The following is an 18,488-nucleotide window of genomic DNA, read 5'->3' on the forward strand; positions in this document are numbered from 1 at the left end:
ACGTAGCTTCTCTCATCTAGTTGTTTGCGCTATAAATGAATTACAATGTATATATTCCACGTTAGCGTCAATGTCATTTCGTTTTTAAATAGACCTAAAATAAGATGCCGTATTTGTTATTAGCGCTTTTTAAATTCCATAGTATCAGAGTGAGACCTCTTACTTTGGCAGTGGGTTTGACGGGACTTGTCAAGTTACGTCATCGTGTCGGGAGGTGCTGGAGAGTTTCGGCCGGTTGTCCTTCCACTGAGGAAAAAAAAAGAGGGTGTGAGCAAAATTTACCTGGTCACCGTCACCTGGCGCCGTCCGTGTACATGTTGTTTGTCGAATTTCACTTTGACGAAGACGCGAAACGCTGGCTTCGCTCAGGAGTAAGACGGAGAAGGCTTTACAGGTACGTTCGGGCTCGGGGAAAGTCGTAGGAAAAGAGGCTGGTTTCGGTCGCAACCAAACAAGTCTACCAAGGCCGATTTAACTGAGAATAATATTTAGTTTAACGTCTGGGTTTATATATATATATATATATATATATACAGTTTAAATCTGGCAGGATTTGCAAACACGGTTACAGGAAGGAGCACTGGAAGTTTCCTTCTTTGCTGAAGTTCCACGAATGCCCCACATTATTGCAACAGGGTTGAAACATCCTTAAACAGACAGTGGGGAATTTAATTCAACGTTTCTTGAATTAATCATCTGCGTTTGCCATGTGTTGTTGTTGTATACATCGTGTACACCTGTCAATCCCCGACCTGCCATATTCTTCCCCAGTATGTGTAGCTATACTCAAATATGTGAAGTGCATGATGTTGTTTAATGGTAACTACCACACTGGAATCGTTTGGATTAACAGGTCTAACCTAGCTGAGATGAGCTCGTGTTTCCCCAACCTATCTTGAGCCGAGACACAAATTTGACATTGGCAAAAATCTCAAACATAACAAAAATGTCGCGAAATAGTGAATACACGGGTTAATAATCTGCCATCTAGCGGAAGAGCATTTATTTATGCTCCCTGTCACTATTGCTAACATACAGTAGTTACATAATTGTATTTCTAACAAATCGTTTTAGGACCCATTTAGTGAAATTGGATCATTTCCCTCAGCACACCTGATGATCTCTCACAGCACACTGGTTGGGAATCACTGAGCTATGATGTGATATTTCCATTCATCTCAACGTGCCTTTACAAAACCACCGCAAAAGTATATATTGGAAAAAAATTATGCACTTGTCTTAATTTACTCACAAATTTACATGGTGTGAAATGCAGGCCTGTTTAGTTGAACACGTAGCTTTCTTTGTCTTATATAAATGGCAACACAGGTCAATTCACAGACCACAATAGTTCCTTGACTTCTGTTCAAAACAAGTCTTCTAAATGAACAAACCTAATGCAGTGGCAATTATGTAATATGATGGGATGATTGTCAGGGTTTCCAGAAGGAACATATTAGGTAAGAGACAAGTGTAACGGGCGGCATGGTGGCCGACTGGCTAGAGCGTCAGCCTCACAGTTCTGAGGACCCGGGTTCAATCCCTGGCCCCGCCTGTGTGGAGTTTGCATGTTCTGCCCGTGCCTGCGTGGGTTTTCTCCGGGCACTCCGGTTTCCTCCCACATCCCAAAAACATCCATTAATTGTCAACTCTAAATTGCCCGTAGGTGTGACTGTGAGTGCGAATGGTTGTTTGTTTGTATGTGCCCTGCGATTGGCTGGCAACCAGTTCAGGGTGTACCCCGCCTCCTGCCCGATGACAGCTGGGATAGGCTCCAGCATGCCCGCGACCCTAGTGAGGAGAAGCGGCTCAGAAAATGGATGGATGGACAAGTGTAACGGTATCACTCTCTAAATGTAGACAAATACAGTGCAGCTCATCTTCTTGCTAGTAGACATCTTGGCTATAGCCATATGTTCACAAAACAAAACAAAATAGTGTGGTACAAGCACAACTTGCAGAGAGCGGTCTTCAAACAGCCTTTCTGCATCCTTCATTCCCTATAAAAAAGGCAAACTATTAATGTTGCACATTTCTGAGAAAAAAAAGGTTTAAGCCCTTGCTTTTTGAGTTAAAATGTCATTCAATCTGTTCTCATTAGCACAAAACAACTGTTTTGTATTTTGCTCCCTTCCTGTACCCAATGTGAACCAATCTGTGATCTTAAAACCAAGGTATGCACCGAAACATGATTTTAATTGTGTGTGTGTGTGTACCATTACACCCCAAGCAAGTATACATTTATGTGATTTCACTGTTATAATTGGCCCTCTTAGGTTAACCGTAACTTAAATGTGGCCTGCGTTGAAAACGGGTTTAACACCCCTGGGTTAACTGTATCTTCTAGCATCTTGTGGAAGAGCATTTAATTGTTCTGCCAGTCACTATAATTTGCTAGCGTAGATAAATCAACAAAGATACATGATTTGTAGTGTGATCATTTTCACACCAATTAAGTGTAATTGGATAATTTCCTGCTGGACACATGATGATCGCTCATGGCACACTGATGATGATGATGATGATGATGATGTCTTTCTGGGGGTATATTTATGTTCCAGGATGCCAAGAACATCCTGACTCGCAGCACCAGGATGAGCGTGACATCATGGTTTCTGGTCAGCAGCTCGGGCACGCGCCACCGGTTGCCACGGGAGATGATCTTTGTCGGCCGGGATGACTGCGAGCTAATGCTGCAGGTGTGTGACTTATCGCGTGTTTTCGGAGCGATGGCTGAACTAGGTGATGGGAGGCGGAGGTTGACGTGGCAAACAGCAGCACAGTGTTACATGAACCACGACCTTCTCCCTGTATAATCTTTTTGAAGATGATTACTACGGCACCTTTGATCTCTGACGGGGGAATCATTTTCATTAATGTGTCAAACAAACCAGGCATCTTTAATCTTAATGTCCCAGCATGCGTTGAGATTGTGACAAGGCCAAACTGGCAGTAGGCATCTCTGTCTAAAATGATGCCGATGTTTATTTTATTTTATTTTTAAGTGCTACTTTACTCAGCACAAAAGCACCCAAACTATTTAACAGTTTAATTCTTCAAATATTTTCCGTAGCTCTCCATATTCTGTGACGCTGACAAAATCCTGTTTGGCATGAAAGTGGTATCGAATAACGCTTGTGCCTTCCAGCTTGCATGTGTGGAATTACCAAGACAACTGTCATCCGTTGAGTATCCAAATCTTGGACTAGTAATTAGAACACACATCTCTCCCTTTGTGTCCGTTCTCAAGTTCAATGGCCTATTTGCTACTTCCTATTGCACATTCTTTATGCTAAAGCAGGGCAGTGATTTGTCCTCAAACAGTCAGAGGCCTGAAAGTGAGCAATGCTGCTGCACAGTTAACCTAATCAAGTAGGTGAACTGTTTCATTAAGCCCACCACCTCAGGCAACCAAGCCATTCACCACAAAGTTGACAGAGCAGATAGGACAACACAGACAATGCACATCAGAGAGTCTTTTTTATACAGATAAAAGGCCCATTGAAGGGTGTCAACGATTTGGCCTGGTAGTCACTGTTGTGATTTTTGTCATGCGGAGGCCCTGAGTGGTTAATGAGCGTAAAAATGGAAGTGCATCAGTTCCAATCTCTCCCTTGGTTTGCAGATACAGTAACTGATGATGAAGTATTGAGATGGAAACATATTCCAGCTGGTTATAGATCTGAATATCAGCGAGAGGCTGGATGAACAAAGAAGGATGAACAGTTCACGCATGCTTGAAATGTATTACATCTGCAACGTTGCAACGGCAATCAACTGCGAATCGCAGCAAAACTAATTGCAATCGTTGGCCAGTCATGAAAAATTGTTGCCGAACCTAGGATGCTACGTAACAGCTCAGTCAGGTTCTGCCGCTTTGCTTGGTGTGCGGCGGGCCTTACGCACAGGCGTTGCCCAGCCAGCTCTGATGCTACAGTATCTCCGAAGACGGAATGTTACTGAGTTGACGTTGTCCCCCTAATTTGTGTCAGTGCTAGCAGAACTCTGACGCAACTGTCAGATGTGTTTTTTTCTACTTTCCAATCTACTGTACGACATGGAAGTCTGTAATTCATTTTAAAATTTCTATCCATCCAATTCCAATCAAGTTTAGGGTCTGTCAACCTAAGAAGCATGTTTTAGTGGGAAACCCACAGGAAGAACATGCAAACTCCACAGTGTTATCTGCTAACTCTGTTGCAGGCGTGTTAAACCCCTGTTCAACCTCATTTGAATCGATCTGGTTGGACAGTGCTCCACTTGGCTGTAATGCAAATTCCTTTGTCTGTCATTTACAGTCTCGAAGTGTGGACAAACAGCACGCTGTGCTCAACTACGACCCAAACGCAGACGAGCACATGGTGAAGGATCTGGGCAGTTTAAATGGGGTGAGTGAGTTTAGCCTGGCTCCGGCCAGAGTAATAGAACTAGCATACAGTCTGCAGTCTGCCACCATTTGTTAATCACAAAATGACGGTAACGGTTGGTACAACTGTAATCAAGTGCCTTTCCTTTCTAAATGTTCCACCTGTCTCCTCTGTGTCTCCTCTCGCCTGCTTCATTATCCCCAATGAACTCAGAATTGAGTGGTCAGCGATGCTGCTCATTGTTCTCCGGGAGGGTGTCTTTGGGCCGTGCCAAACTAATCAGAACATAGCAGTGTGAGGGCCCGGAACAGTTAATTCAACATGACTTCAGCAATTATCCTCCCTTAGAGGACTGAATAAAGCTGCTCTTTCACTCTTCCTCCCGATTAATGTTGTAATGTAAGATTTTATCAATGAGTAGGTTTTGCAGAAGATAACATGATTAAAGACGGCTTCAGTGCAGTTACACTGTACTTGAATGGGGTTTCACTTTTATGCGTGTCATTGCCCTTGCATAAAGACATAATCTCGTCAGAGTTTGAATGTACCACTGTTTTATATTTCAATGGGAAAAGGGCCAATTGCAAAGCACCTGATGATATATGGGTGCATGCAACAGTCCGCATAAAGGGCTTCTACATCCACTTTGGTTGAATAGCTTGATGGTTATATTTTATTTATTTATTTTTAACAGACATTTGTGAATGACCTCAGAATTCCGGACCAGACATACATCACCCTCAAGCTTTCAGATGTCATTCGCTTTGGTTATGATATCCTTTTTTTAAAACAGCATCTTTAATCTTCATGTCACCAGTTTGGTTTGAACAAAATATGTGTATTTCATGCTGTACCTTTTGTCTTGAACCAGCGGCCCAGCCTGGAATGAGGCACCAATAGGCTACCGCTTGCGTTAACCATTAGTCTACATTTTCCCTTTGTTGGTCACAGGCTACATAGGCATGTTAATCCCTTGTGTTTTTCCAGTCAGGGGTTTTAGATTATTGTCAAATGTTGACTGAAAATCTCCTGCACCCTTTGACCCCACCCTCACAGCTGAAAGTCTGTGGGAGGTGGAATTTAGTTTAGATATCATGGCGGAAAGCTCTTGGAGTTCAGTGACATTTAGGAATGTTTGTGACCACAACTGAATACACCGCACGTGGCATGTGGTGTTGCACCCTCTTTTCAAAGATATGGCTTTGGTTTCTGTCACCCCGCATTGTATACTAGTGAAAAAGATCAAATGCCACATACTCATACTGTATATGAACAGATGTTTGAACAGGTGTATATTGTTGCTCTACTTTAACTGGTGTCCACATGCTCATGTATATATCCTGGAGAAGAGTCAACACAAGGTGCCGGAGGAAGCTCTTAAAGTAAGTATACTTACTTTTTACTTTTCTGATAAGAACTGGTGAAATGTTTGCCATTGATATTTAATTAATAAAAAATAAATCCAAATATGGCTGGCTTAGAATATGAACTATCCCAGGTCGTCTTCATCATTGTGTATGGGTGGGACTTGTATTGTGAGCGCGACATTGTTGTACGAGTTGCGTCTTGTGCCTCACGTCGTGATTCCCCTCTCACACTGTGCAGCATGAGAAGTACACCAGCCAGTTGCAGCTCGGTCTCAAAGCCCTGGAGGCCCGGGTGAAGGACAAGCAGCAGGTTCAGAGCCCAGAGAAGAGCAAAGAGACTGTTTCCAATGTCAAGCTACCTCAGAAGGGTGAACGCAAAGCCCTTTCACTTACAGGTATAAATGAGCGCTTACACGAGCTCGTAAATTGATTTAAAAGCACGTGAGGTTTGTTCTTTCTTGAATTCCTGTGTTCTACGCATGTTCTCGCACAACCAGTGAAAATGTATTCCTTGGTAAATATGGGCCTGATGATTTTGTATGAAACCTTTTGTGAACTGTTTTCAAGCGGGTTGAAATAGACTTCCATCTTGGCTGCACAAGTTGACTTAACTGTGAGTTGTTGCTGGAGGGATGAAAAGGTTAAGGACAAGCTCTTATCTTGGTCAGCCATGCCAGTCAGCTGACAAGAAGAACTTTTGGATGCACGCCCATGAAGGTTCTTAATGCTCGCTGTTCACATGGGTACGTGTAGCTGATGTGGACTTATGTCTCGCTCAGTTGTTCTCAGGGCATCTCAGCTTCTCAACAAATCCCATTTTACAACACAGGCAGTCGTTCAAGAATTGTTAGCGAAGGAAGTGCATTTGTCTTGATAAAAGCTCTTCCAGCTGTTCAAAATTTTTTCTGCTCCATAATAACCCCTATGAGATCAGAGGGGAAAATCTGATTTGTGCTTAAAATAGGGTGTTTATGAACATCCTCAGTGTTGCAAAATCTTTCCCACATACGACCAATTGCTCAATGACCCAAAATGTCCCCCTTTCAGAGAAATAAGAAAAACTGTGCCACTTATATTTTTGATGATATTTTCGTTTGGTTTTTGTGTAAGTTAGTCACTTGAACCAGTCTGGCCTGACTCTGATCCATACTTGAAAGAGAACTATGAATATCTTTTCTGTGTTCTCTTGCATATTTTCCCATCCAGCTGCTCATGATGTGGAGTTTGTCCAGTCTTGCTGCTGTCTGCAAGGCGGGACACTGCACGTTTACAGGGTGTGACTCATTAAACCATTAAAGAAGTAGTTTGCTGCACCACTTGTCATAGTACAGTACTGTGCCTTGGGAACCATGACGTTCCTTGAAAAAGTAAAAGTGGAAAACTTTACAGTCAATTAGAGTGAGGAAAAGTGTTTTTATCTACAATAGAGCCAATCTAAATTGTAAAGTTGTAACACAGTTATCCTAGCATGTATTTTTAAGACTTCATAGTAGGTATTCATTATACTATTATTGTTCTTCGCCCTTGAAGATTAGGATTAACTTCATCCCCTCTTGTCAGAAGGATTATCTTTATACGGCATGCATGATAGCATCTGTGCCACATGGTTGACCCTATTTTTGCAATCATCATGTCACACATTTTGTTGTTAAGAGCTAAAAAAAAATTACAAATTTAAACTTGCACAAAGAATGATTTTCCCATTTCGCCAGCGATGCATATATCTTTCGATAGGGCCCGGCCCATACGGATATTTTTTAGGCCAATTCAGATATTTGGCAGAGGAAAAAAAAATTCTGATTAACCGATTAATGGGCGGATTAATTTAAAAAAGAATTTATTATAATTTTGGTCCCAACAACAACTATACAGGCAGAACAATTTACTGTTTTACAATAATTTGTCCTTTATTATTTGTTTACAACAGAGACATTTTCAAGTACAAAAACACATTAACTGATGAATTTGTCTTTAGATTTCGGCCACAACTCAGAATCAGAATCAGAATCAGAATCATCTTTATTTGCCAAGTATGTCCAAAACACACAAGGAATTTGTCTTCGGTAGTTGGAGCCGCTCTAGTACAACAGACAGTCAATTTACAGAACACTTTGGGGACATAAAGACATTGACAAAAAACAATTGTGCAAAAAGATGCAGAGTCCTCTAGCACTTAGAGCAGTTCGAACGACTAATATTGCAATAGTCCGGTGCAATGACCATTGTGCAAAGGGCGCTGAGACTTCAAGGAGTGTATCCGGTTTAAAGTGACGAGTAGTGCGATCATCTGGGACAATGTTGGTTGTGCAAATGTTACAGATACTCCTCAATCAGTGTGCAAATGGAGCAGATGCTACTCTGGCATGAGTGGCCAGAATATGCAAATAGTGCAGCATGGCGAGACAACTACAGTGAGTGCACGAGTAATACGTATTATTGTTTGACTGTATGCAGTATAAAAACAACATAATGAGTAAAGTTACTAGCAAAACAGATATGCATGATTAATACATCTTTAGGTCCATACTAAGAATAACATGGACATTCTATGTTTTGATCTGGATTAAGACCTTTGCGAAAAGCCATTTTTGTTGTTGTGCTGCCGTCTTTTGTGTGTGTACATATGTGCTTGCATTGGTTATGCTGATTATTAATCGTTTTGTGCATTGTGGCTGTTTTTGTTTCATTCTTTATTTCCTGTATTATTGTTTGACTGTCATTATCACAGTCTTATGTTGTAATGTGTTGTTTGAAAAATAAATAAATAAATTGGCCGATTTGAAAAGGACTAATATTGGCCCTATTTATCGATGAAACTAATACTTTGTGTTTGTCATTTAGCTGCTACAGATACACCGATATCCAAGCCAACTCCCCTTTATGGGCAACCTTCCTGGTGGGGAGAGGATGAAGATCCAGCCACTAAAATCCAGAACCCAAATGGAAAATCCACTGACCGACAATCTCCAGGTCTGAGAATGTACAGTATTTTACACTTGTTTAACTGGGTTTATTTTATTTTCTCATTTGATATATCGGCTACTTCCACTTTGTGAATAGGAACCTAATTATAAATTACATGCTTTTCTGTGGCATCACTATCCAATGCCCTTTGTGGCTCACTGAGAGCTGGGATAGTGTGAAGCCCAAGACAAATCGCTGGCTGCCAGTTGTGGAATATAAACCAGGTTTTACCATGGCAGGCCAATGGGCAGTATCTGCCTTGTGATGGATTATGACCCACTAAGCTGCTGGATAGGGGAGGAAGGTTGATTGTTAGCCTCGTGTTGCACAGCGGTTATATATTATATGAGTGGTGTTTGGCCACATTCAGCAACTGTAAAATGGATGTATCAATGGTTTTCTGTTTTGGTGATTTTTGTGTATTGATAACCCGGCCTGCAAAATCCCTGATTTTGTGTGTGTGTGTGTGTGTGTGTGTGTGTCTTCTCCAAGGAATATGAGGGAAAAAAAGCACATGTTTTAGAAAATGGTTGGATGGATGGACGACAAGAATTTATAAATTTGTGAAATCATTTTTGTCCATTTATTCAGAAAAGGATTTATCAGGACCATCACTTTATCACTGATGTTGGGCGGAGATGCCTGTACAGCCATCCCTGTTATAGTTGCAAACGTACTAATTTAATTCAAACCTGCGTTGTTCTCAAAAAGCTAAAAACTTTAATATACTAAATAACGTTTAATATACCTCTCTTGTTTGTGTCAACAGTCGGTTCTGAAATGCTATGTTTGGACTACATTGTGTTGAACCATAACTAATGATATTTATTGCTATATTGTATTCTTGCCACCAGAATCTGGTAAAGATATTTCCAGATATGAGCTTGGCAGCTCTTTGTCTGACAATCAGGGCAAGTCCATCTTCTCCTATCGCCGGGATCCCAGCTACTTTGAGATCCCCACAAAAGAGTTCCATCAGCGACCTCCCAAGAAACGAGATTTGCAAGTTCAGGAGGTTCCAACAAAGGACATTCAAGATCCCTCTGACCACGTCCCATCCACCCCCACGCCTCCTGTGGTCCAAAGCCATGCCTCCTTCACTATCGAATTTGATGATTGCACCCCAGGCAAAATGAAGATCAAGGACCATGTCACTAAGTTCTCATTCCGTCAGCAGCGTAAGCCTCCTCCTGCTGAGGCTGTGACCACGCCCACTGAGGTGATGTCTGCTGAAAGTAAGGTTGCTGACTGGCTGGTTCAAAGTACTCCTAACATGACGAGGAGAAGGTCACAGGGAGAAAACATCTTCAGTGCCAACAGTGATCCATCACTTCTGAAGACTATCAAGTGTGAGTACCAAAGTCTACCGGTTTCTCATTAATTCTATTAACAGCTACACCCCTTAGAAAATGTATCTTTATGCTCTTTCATCATCAGCTACTCACTACGAAAACGGCACTGAAATTGGTTCAGAAGATCCCACAATGAATGAAAAGACTTTTCTCCAGTCACAAACTCCAGTTGGCACGCAGATTTCACCTCAGCCTCAGAGAGTCTCCCCTGCACAGCGCTTTGCTGACCCAGAGCAGCCCTCCTCCTGCTCTCCTCCGGAGTCTCAATCCAGTAGTAGCAAGGCAAATCCTCACCGAGCCTTTGTCATAGAATTCCATGATGAACACTCTGATGATAACCCCAGAAGGAAACGTTCCCAGACCACCCTGTGTGAGCCTTCAAACCGTAGGGTCCAGCTTGACAAGACAAGGAAAAGCTCAAGTCCAACTGGGGAGAAGCAAGTCCAGCCTCCAGCCTTTAGCACTCCTCCATCCCAACGGTACACTATTCCTCTCAAAGCTCCTACTTCCACAGGTTCCCAGAGAACTGGCTCTCTGCGAAGGGAAAAGACAGAGGAACGGTTTAGCACTGGCTTTTCTTCACGGTCATCATCTGCTATTTCTGTAAGGCCTTTTAGCAGTGTGGGCCGAAAATCCAAACTGGCTAAAGAATTTACTGCTGAATGGCTCAAACAGGCAAAGCAGACGTCTTCTTCCAATGAGGAAAAAATGGCATCTAGTCCACAAACAACAGCTGAAACTGAAACATCGGTAGTCTCACAGCCTGTTCAGACTGTCACTAGTCCCCCTGGAGTTGATGCTTCCCTTCTTCCCAAGACATCCTCTCCTATCCACCAGCCTGTTCCTCTAATGGTGCCCAAGATGCCTCTCGTCTGTCAGAGTGGAGAGGTGAAGATGACCCATAGCGGCCCTAGAAAGGTAGAAGAGGACACTTTAAGCGATGCAGGAACCTACACCATCGAAGCAGATGTCCCGGATAAGGAACTTGAAGAGGCACGGAACAAGATTGATAAGGCAAGTTTTCTTGTACCTGTATCTACCACTGCTGTGGATTTTCTTTGCGAAGTAAAACCCGTATGACCCTGTTGGCTCTCCAAACTTAGCAATCTTGGTTCTCTTGGGATAAGGTCCCTCTCAGGAAATGGAACCGTGGATATTGGGAGCCTCGATTACCCACTTGTAATGCTTTGTTCCAGGTGTTTGGTGTTGTTGACAACCCAGAGCGAACCAACCACAGTGAAGCAGACACATCAGCAACATTTAGGCCTGTTATTGTTGAGGGCAGGGAGCAGCATAGGCAGAGTAGCAGTGGGGAGGTGAGGCCCGCTCCACAACAAGGAGCAAGTGGGGTGAAGGTAAAACATCTGTTCGGATTTGCAAAAAAATATAAAATACACAGGTTTTTTTGTTATTTTAACACAAAATCTTAGTCGGGTCAGTAAATTGGGCCTCTGTATGTTGGTGAATGAGTCTTTTGATTCCTTACATTTCCTTCTTCTCGCACACTTTGGGAATTATTCATGGTTTCTTTTAATCTAACTAGGTGTAAAAATGAATGATAAATCAATCACCAGACAATGCATTAGGGTCACCTGCACCTTCTGATGTCCAATAGAGGAGCTCGATTAAAAATAATTTGCTTTTAAGATTATAATTCTGTTTGAATTGACTATTGAAGTTGTATTAATTTAGCAATGTTTATTACTGTGGTTATAGTTGGCAAGTGGTGTGGAACTGTGTAGTATCAGACAACTTTATATGAATGTCATGCAGCTATGTAAGGTTACCAAAATAGAGCTAGATTTAACTACAAATTACAACCACAGTAATAAACACACACATTTGGAAAAAAACACTTCCCTGACAATGCCAATCAAAACTGAGCTTTATCTTTGGGAAAAAATAAAATTAAAAAATCATACAGAACTGAACTCTTGTCCCAGGGCTAATTAGAATGTGCACTTGTACCTAATGTGACTGAATATGTTGTTCTGATTCCATTCTGTTCGTCATTTTGAAATTTGTTTGTTGCTTAGGAGAAAAAATGCTGTGCTTCATCTCAGTAATTTATTAGACGCACACAATAAATTGTGTTGTACCCCACACAGGTTCAAATAGCAGGTGCAGTGATGCAGGGGGCTCCAAAATGGATGTCTTGCTGGGCGAGCTTGGTAGACGTGGAGTCTGGTCCTTCGTCTGGCCACTTTGATATGTTGTCCCACCAGATGGAGCCGTCAGGAGGCGGTAAGCTACCTGATGCGACATTCTAGTCAATTTGAAATGATAATGAACTAGCCTAATGAATATGAATGATATTTTCAGTTCCACAATGTGTTTAATATGCAAATTTGGGCTAATAACTGTTTGACTGTAGCACGGAGCACAATCATGGCCACACTCAGCCAAAATCATGACAGCGTCGGCTCCGAAAGCCCAAGAGCCCGACGCATCCTGGGTGAGAAGCGTGACGTTCCAGCTCCCAGCATTCATATTCACCATGATCCACATTCAACGTTTGATGTGGAGCAAAGCAACTTGGTGGCCACTACCTCTCCTGATGGCATTCATAGATTATCAGTGCCTGATGACGTAGAGCCTGATAGTCTGAGTGATGCCAGCAAGTCGGATGAAGGTTCTATCATAGAGCAGCAGAGGAGGCCGCTGTCAGACAGAAAAAATAAGGATGAGGTAATACAGGCTGACAAATCAAAAACGTTCTACATTGATTCAGAAGATGATACCCCCCAGCCAGAATATGGAGCAGCAAACCCTCTCAACAACACTATTGAAAAGACTGAAAAAAAACGTTCTACCAAAACCTTCTCAACAGCTACTTTGACCAAGCGCAGAGGGAGCCAGGAATCAGGCAAAGTCAGGCCCAGCATGTCAACTCCTATTCTGGTCCAGGAAGCACAGAGCTCTGAGTCCAAGGACAGCTCAATATCTTCCTTAGTCAGACAAGAGAGCTTCACAAAGGAGCAGCCGAGCAGTTCCAGACTGCCCAACATTTCTTCTTATAGGGACCCTGAGCCTGACTTATTCCGGCAAACCTGCAGCCAGGACACTCATTCTTACCTCAAAGAGACCGAGGATGTTCTGGCTGTTCTGGAGGCCAAGCTCCAAGCAGGCCAATCAGAAACCACCCCATCGCCAATACCGGACTCCCTCTCTGGGGAGTCTGATGTGGATTCCTCCAGTACACTCAGCCAGCAGAGCAGTAGGACCAGGTCCAACCCACTGGCCAAAACCCCTCCGCTGACATCTTCGGCCAGTATATCTGGTCACTACTCACACCACCAGTCTTCTGTTACGAACCATCAACGACTAGAAAAGAGTGAGCTCTCCAGAAGACCAGTTGGACTAAGGCGTAGTTTTGGCAAATGTGGCTCCGTGGACCTGACTGACGACCCTCACAGCTCCGGTGTTCTGTACTCTGATCAGGAGTCAAACTCAACACAGGCCCGGAAAAAGTATACCGTGCCCCTTAAGCGGGAGGATACCAAGATTTCAAGGGTGACCCAAACTTTGAACCGTGTCAATAGCTTTTCAGCGCCAAGACCCACCCGGGCATCCATGCTCCGGCGAGCCCGCCTTGGTGAGGCCTCTGACAATGAGACCACAGAGACAGACAGGCTCTCCCAGGAGGCGGTTAACGTCCCTGCTAAGGAAACCAAAAAACTCTCCAGGTGGGATATGCTGGCTATGCCTCGCCGGCGGACAAGCTCCTTCCACACACCCAGTGACACGGAGAACTCCTCCGCTTCACAGTGGGGAGGAAAGAGCACAGGATTCCCAAACCGTAATACAGAGTCTGGAAACAACTCTGTTTACAAGACAAAACCCGTCGAAAGGCCGTTGAAGCCCTCCCTCACAAAGACACCCATCACTCGTGGACGCTCCAGCAGTGCCAAATATGCCAGCAGCACAGCAAGTGAGTACAACAATAAAATAAAATATCTTTGGAATAAGTAATCAAAGACAGTCTGAGAATGCACGTATTATCAGGCAGTATGAGTATAGTGCTAGAAAACTGTGCAATCCGGTCTGTGTAACACGTGAGCCTCATTTATTTACACATATCGTAACACACTGACACTAGGGAGCAGCGTGGAATAATATATTTGATGTTTTATTACATTCATCGCGCAATAGTTTTTGTTTTTTTACATTGAAAATGAATGTTTGCAAAATCTGACTCCTTAAAAGAACATGCCACTGCAAAAGAGTTCTCATTTGTTTGAAAATGATTTTACCCCCAAAATACAACAATTCTGCAGATCATTTTAAATCTGTCGCTATTCCTGAGAAACCAGTACTTGATGGGCATGGGACTTCAAGGTCTGACCCAGTTATGAATTGGTTTGGTTCTTGAAAGGTTTTTACTTTATTTCTCATGAATGATGTCTCCACTGGAAGTGCATTTTTTTAACAGAATCTTTATGTGGAAAGAGATCTAACACTAATAATACTAATACTAACAATAATAACACTTAAAGTCATCTGCACAATGTGCAACAGTAAGACTATTTACATTCTGTTGGGATATGGTGAGCTTAACGTGCATACAAGCTCAATGTATTGTTCTTGTGTGCCTTCAGCTGTTGTGTTGTGGAAGTTAAACATTTGCTCATTTCTCTTATTTATGACTCAACAATATACTGTATGAGCTGTCTGACATCCATAAAAAAAATGAACACTTCCACAACACCTTTTTCCTCATTCGTGGACCCCATGGGCTCTATTTTTTGTGAGCAAGCGTAGATCTGCACGGAGGCGGGTTGCTGTCTGCCGACCAGTGAGATGATTTGAAAATATATAATGATGATGATGCGTTCAATGAATTGATTTGTACAAGGATTCAGAGGGTTTTATGCCCGCTGTTCACATATTTATGAATGAATACCTCTCTCATCCACCACACGTCCTCGGAGCTCCCATATCTGTCTGTGTCAAATTCACCAAAATCATGTTAGAGCAGTCGTCTACCTAGTGCGTCGGATTTATGTGGTCTAAGCAGACGTAAAAGTAGACCAACAGTCCGCCACCAAAATGTCACATGCGGACACACCCTCGCTGCAACGGTACGCCCAACGAGCCTTGCGCTTACACGAAACTCAAGCTACACCACTTTTTTCGTTCTGTCGCAGTTGCGCAGTTCACAAAAATAAAGCCCTACGTATCAAAGTTCTCTTGGCGGTGTACTGTGATGGAATCTGTGTATCTCCCACTCCTTTTCCTCCCTTCATCCCTACTAATCCTCTGTAACCTAAACCAATTCATGCTGCCAAAGGCTCCCGGAGACGACAGAAGGGTTCTGGCTATATCTCCACATCAGATGAGGAGTACGACTCCAATCAAAGCTCTGCTAAACACAAACGCTCCCAACCTTCCTCAGCCTCCCACAGTCCGCACCGGCCGCCTCGGCCCCATCCGGTGGTCCCGCTGCACCTCAAACCCCCCAGCAAGGATTCTGAGGAGGAGAACCAGGACAGGGAGGGCTTTAACAACTGGTCCACCCACAGTGCTGAGATTGCACGGTAGGGGATATAATTGCTAAACATATGCTTTGTTTTGTTCCATGGCGATTTCTGCAGTACTCACATTGTCAACGTCAGTACTGATTGACAATATGGTGCTAGTACAGATTGATTGGCTGAGTATTGAATTATCAAGTTTACGCTCCCTCTCTGGTAGCTTGAGTCAGGATCTGGCCAAAGATCTCGCCATCTTGGCCCGAGAGATTCATGACGTCGCAGGAGAAGGTGACCCTCAGAACTTGACGGTGGAGAGTAGCGTACCCGTTTCTGCAGTGACAGCTCACGAAAAGGTAAACAAACATTCTCAGGCTTGTCACCGCTTTTACAGAATCAGTAAATCTCTATATGGTCGTCTTAATCCTGATCTGATTTTGTTCTAAAGTTGTTCTTGAACAGCCCACTCTTAATTTTCTCAGCTTGTTCAACATATACCGGAGATGGGATTGAACTATCAGAGAGTCCCGCCGAGTCTTTCTTCAGCAGCAGAACCTTACCTTAACTCAAGTGACCAGGATCCGAACTCCACCCTGCAACCTCACAGCAGAGAGGAGGTCCGACACAACACCACGTGTCACTAAAACGGCGGACGTGAGCCATCTCAGATCATCATAGTGTCTTCCTTTTTCCGCAGGTCGCTGTGGAGGACCCTATGCTGAATCCAGTGTCTCAGGTCATCATGGCCATCAGAGAGAACACGGAGCAGCTTTCTGAGAAGATCAAGTAAGATGCCAGATCACAATTGATTTGACTGTCAGAAAATCCATCCATTTTCTGTACCACTTATCCTCACTAGGGTTGCGTGCGTGCTTGAGCCTATCCCAGCTACCTGCGAGAGGCGGGGTACACCCTGAACTGGTTGCCTGCCAATCGCAGGGCACATATAAACAAACAACTATTCACGTTCGCATTCACATCCACGGGCAATTTGGAGTCTTCAATTAACCTACCATTCATGTTTTTCGGATGTGGGAGGGAACCGGAGTACCCAGAGAAAACCCACACAGGCATGGGGAGAACATGCGAACTTCACAGAGGCGAGGCCGGATTTGAACCCGGATCCTCAGAACTGTGAGGCAGACGTGCTAACCAGTCGCTCTGTCAGAAAATGAGTTCAGTAAAACTACACACAAACACACTCAAATGATAAAGATGGAATCATATTCGGAGTTCTGTTTTGTGTGTAAATGTGCATCATCCATGTGAAAAAACTATAGTATCCCACCTAAAGTTCTATTGTTTATCAAATTTTAAATACATTATTTTTGTTGGCTGCATACGTGACTAGTGGTTAGCACATCTGCTTCACAGTTCTGAGGTCTTGGGTTTGGGTCTGGGCTCCCTGTGGGCAATTGGCATGTCTTCTTTGGTTTTCTCTGGTTACTTCCTCCCACATTCCAAACACAAGCATGTTAGGTTGATTGAAGACTCTAATTTGTGCATAGGTGTGACTCTGAAAGCGAGTGGTTGTTTGTATATACTGCACATGCTTTGCCATTGGCTGTCGAGCAGTCCAGAGGTGTACCCCACCTTTCACCCAAGGTTTCATTCACTTCTACTTTTTTACTATTTAACGACTGCATGTGCCCCTGGGGGGGCTTCTTACCCAACTTAAAATGTCAGTTTGGGCTGCAGATAGAGTACAGATTGTCCAATAACCTTGTGTTATACTGTGTTCAGGGTGCTGTTTCATGATAAAATGGATGTTTGGGAACAAATAGAAGCTGAAGTTAATTCCAACAGTGATGGTCCTGTTGTCAAAGCATCCAACAAGGTATGGATTAACTTTTTTGTTTTTGTTTATGTTTCAAAATTACCATTTACAAATGAAGGTCAAACTGTATGTGTTCATTTCAGGATATTACTTCTATTTTGAAAGAATTAAGGAGAGTTCAAAGACAACTTGAGGGTAAGTTAGTAAGAGCATATACAAATCTAAATATTTGTCACGGTATTTCACCAGATGAATTTTTCTTTTTCTTTGCAGTCATAAATACAGTCATGGAGCCCAGTTGGCAGCCGGACGCTCGGTCCTCTGAGCCTGAGGTCACCTCGCTAGGGGTTCGCTCTTCCAGACCTGCGGCCTCTCGGGACTGGAGAACAGTCCACTCTGCCTCCAAGCGAGGAGGCGGTCGCAGGCCCGGTGAGAGCGTGCGGAGGGCTGCCGTGACGCCAGACGATCTCAGGGAGGGACGCTTGGTTTGACATCAGGGTCTGTTCGGCCTGAACGTCACAAATGCAGGTGTCGCGCTTTGAAGGAAGGAAGTGAAAATGAGCACGATGGAAAAGTGGAAGTGATACTGACTACTGAAATACATTAAAACACCACAGAGATGCAACACGCAGTCTGAGAAGAGGACTTTCTGAATAAGTTTCATCATCAAAATCCCTCAACACTACTTGATTGTGTGTGTTATTTGCCAGTAAGTTGACCAATACAGCTGACTGTTTTTCAAGCTTGATCAGAATGAATTGGGGGGGGGGGGCAAAAAAAAAAAAAAAACAAGGAATCAACTCAGGGAACCAGACTAAAATTTGTTTGTGTTCTTTGATAAATCACATTGTGAAAATAAGGTTAGTTTTAAGCTTGTGCAATTCTCTTGCTTGTATTTTTCCTTTATAAATGTTCTTTCATGTCTATGTCAACTATTTATATTTTGTAAGACAATCATGTTTTGTCTCCCGGATGTCATGTTGGGGAGATAGTGGACGATGCAATCACATCAGTTATTCCTTCCAAATGAATAAAAGGAAAGTAACCTAATAACACAAGTGACTGTAAAACTTGAGCTGTAATGCATTAAATGTGCTGTTGTTTCTGAGCAACGGTAGGCTTTCTTCTACCACATCAACCTGCACTGTGTATCTCAAGATCCGTTCTGACAAATCCCCACATGTAATACT

General features: G+C 43.2%; 1 protein-coding gene across 2 annotated transcripts; it reads left to right on the top strand.

The window, feature by feature from the left end:
* The first annotated feature begins 210 nt into the window (after positions 1–210).
* Positions 211–18,406, top strand: cep170ba (centrosomal protein 170Ba). Of its 2 annotated transcripts, none has more exons than XM_061695951.1 (19): positions 211–394; positions 2,562–2,699; positions 4,299–4,388; positions 5,062–5,140; positions 5,691–5,749; positions 5,973–6,129; positions 8,576–8,704; positions 9,553–10,047; positions 10,136–11,064; positions 11,247–11,405; positions 12,159–12,294; positions 12,425–13,981; positions 15,341–15,587; positions 15,745–15,877; positions 16,004–16,138; positions 16,219–16,307; positions 17,265–17,358; positions 17,442–17,493; positions 17,572–18,406. In XM_061695951.1, exons 2-19 carry the CDS (start codon positions 2,595–2,597, stop codon positions 17,787–17,789), a joined length of 4,863 nt encoding a protein of 1,620 aa, XP_061551935.1. In that variant the 5' UTR covers positions 211–394; positions 2,562–2,594; the 3' UTR covers positions 17,790–18,406. The 2 variants fall into 2 exon arrangements, with proteins under 2 accessions (XP_061551935.1, XP_061551936.1); XM_061695952.1 differs by having other exon boundaries at positions 15,446–15,587.
* The last annotated feature ends 82 nt before the right edge of the window (positions 18,407–18,488 follow it).

The sequence above is a fragment of the Phycodurus eques genome, chromosome 14, assembly GCF_024500275.1.
Source record: "Phycodurus eques isolate BA_2022a chromosome 14, UOR_Pequ_1.1, whole genome shotgun sequence".
In the NCBI taxonomy this organism is placed as follows: domain Eukaryota; kingdom Metazoa; phylum Chordata; class Actinopteri; order Syngnathiformes; family Syngnathidae; genus Phycodurus; species Phycodurus eques.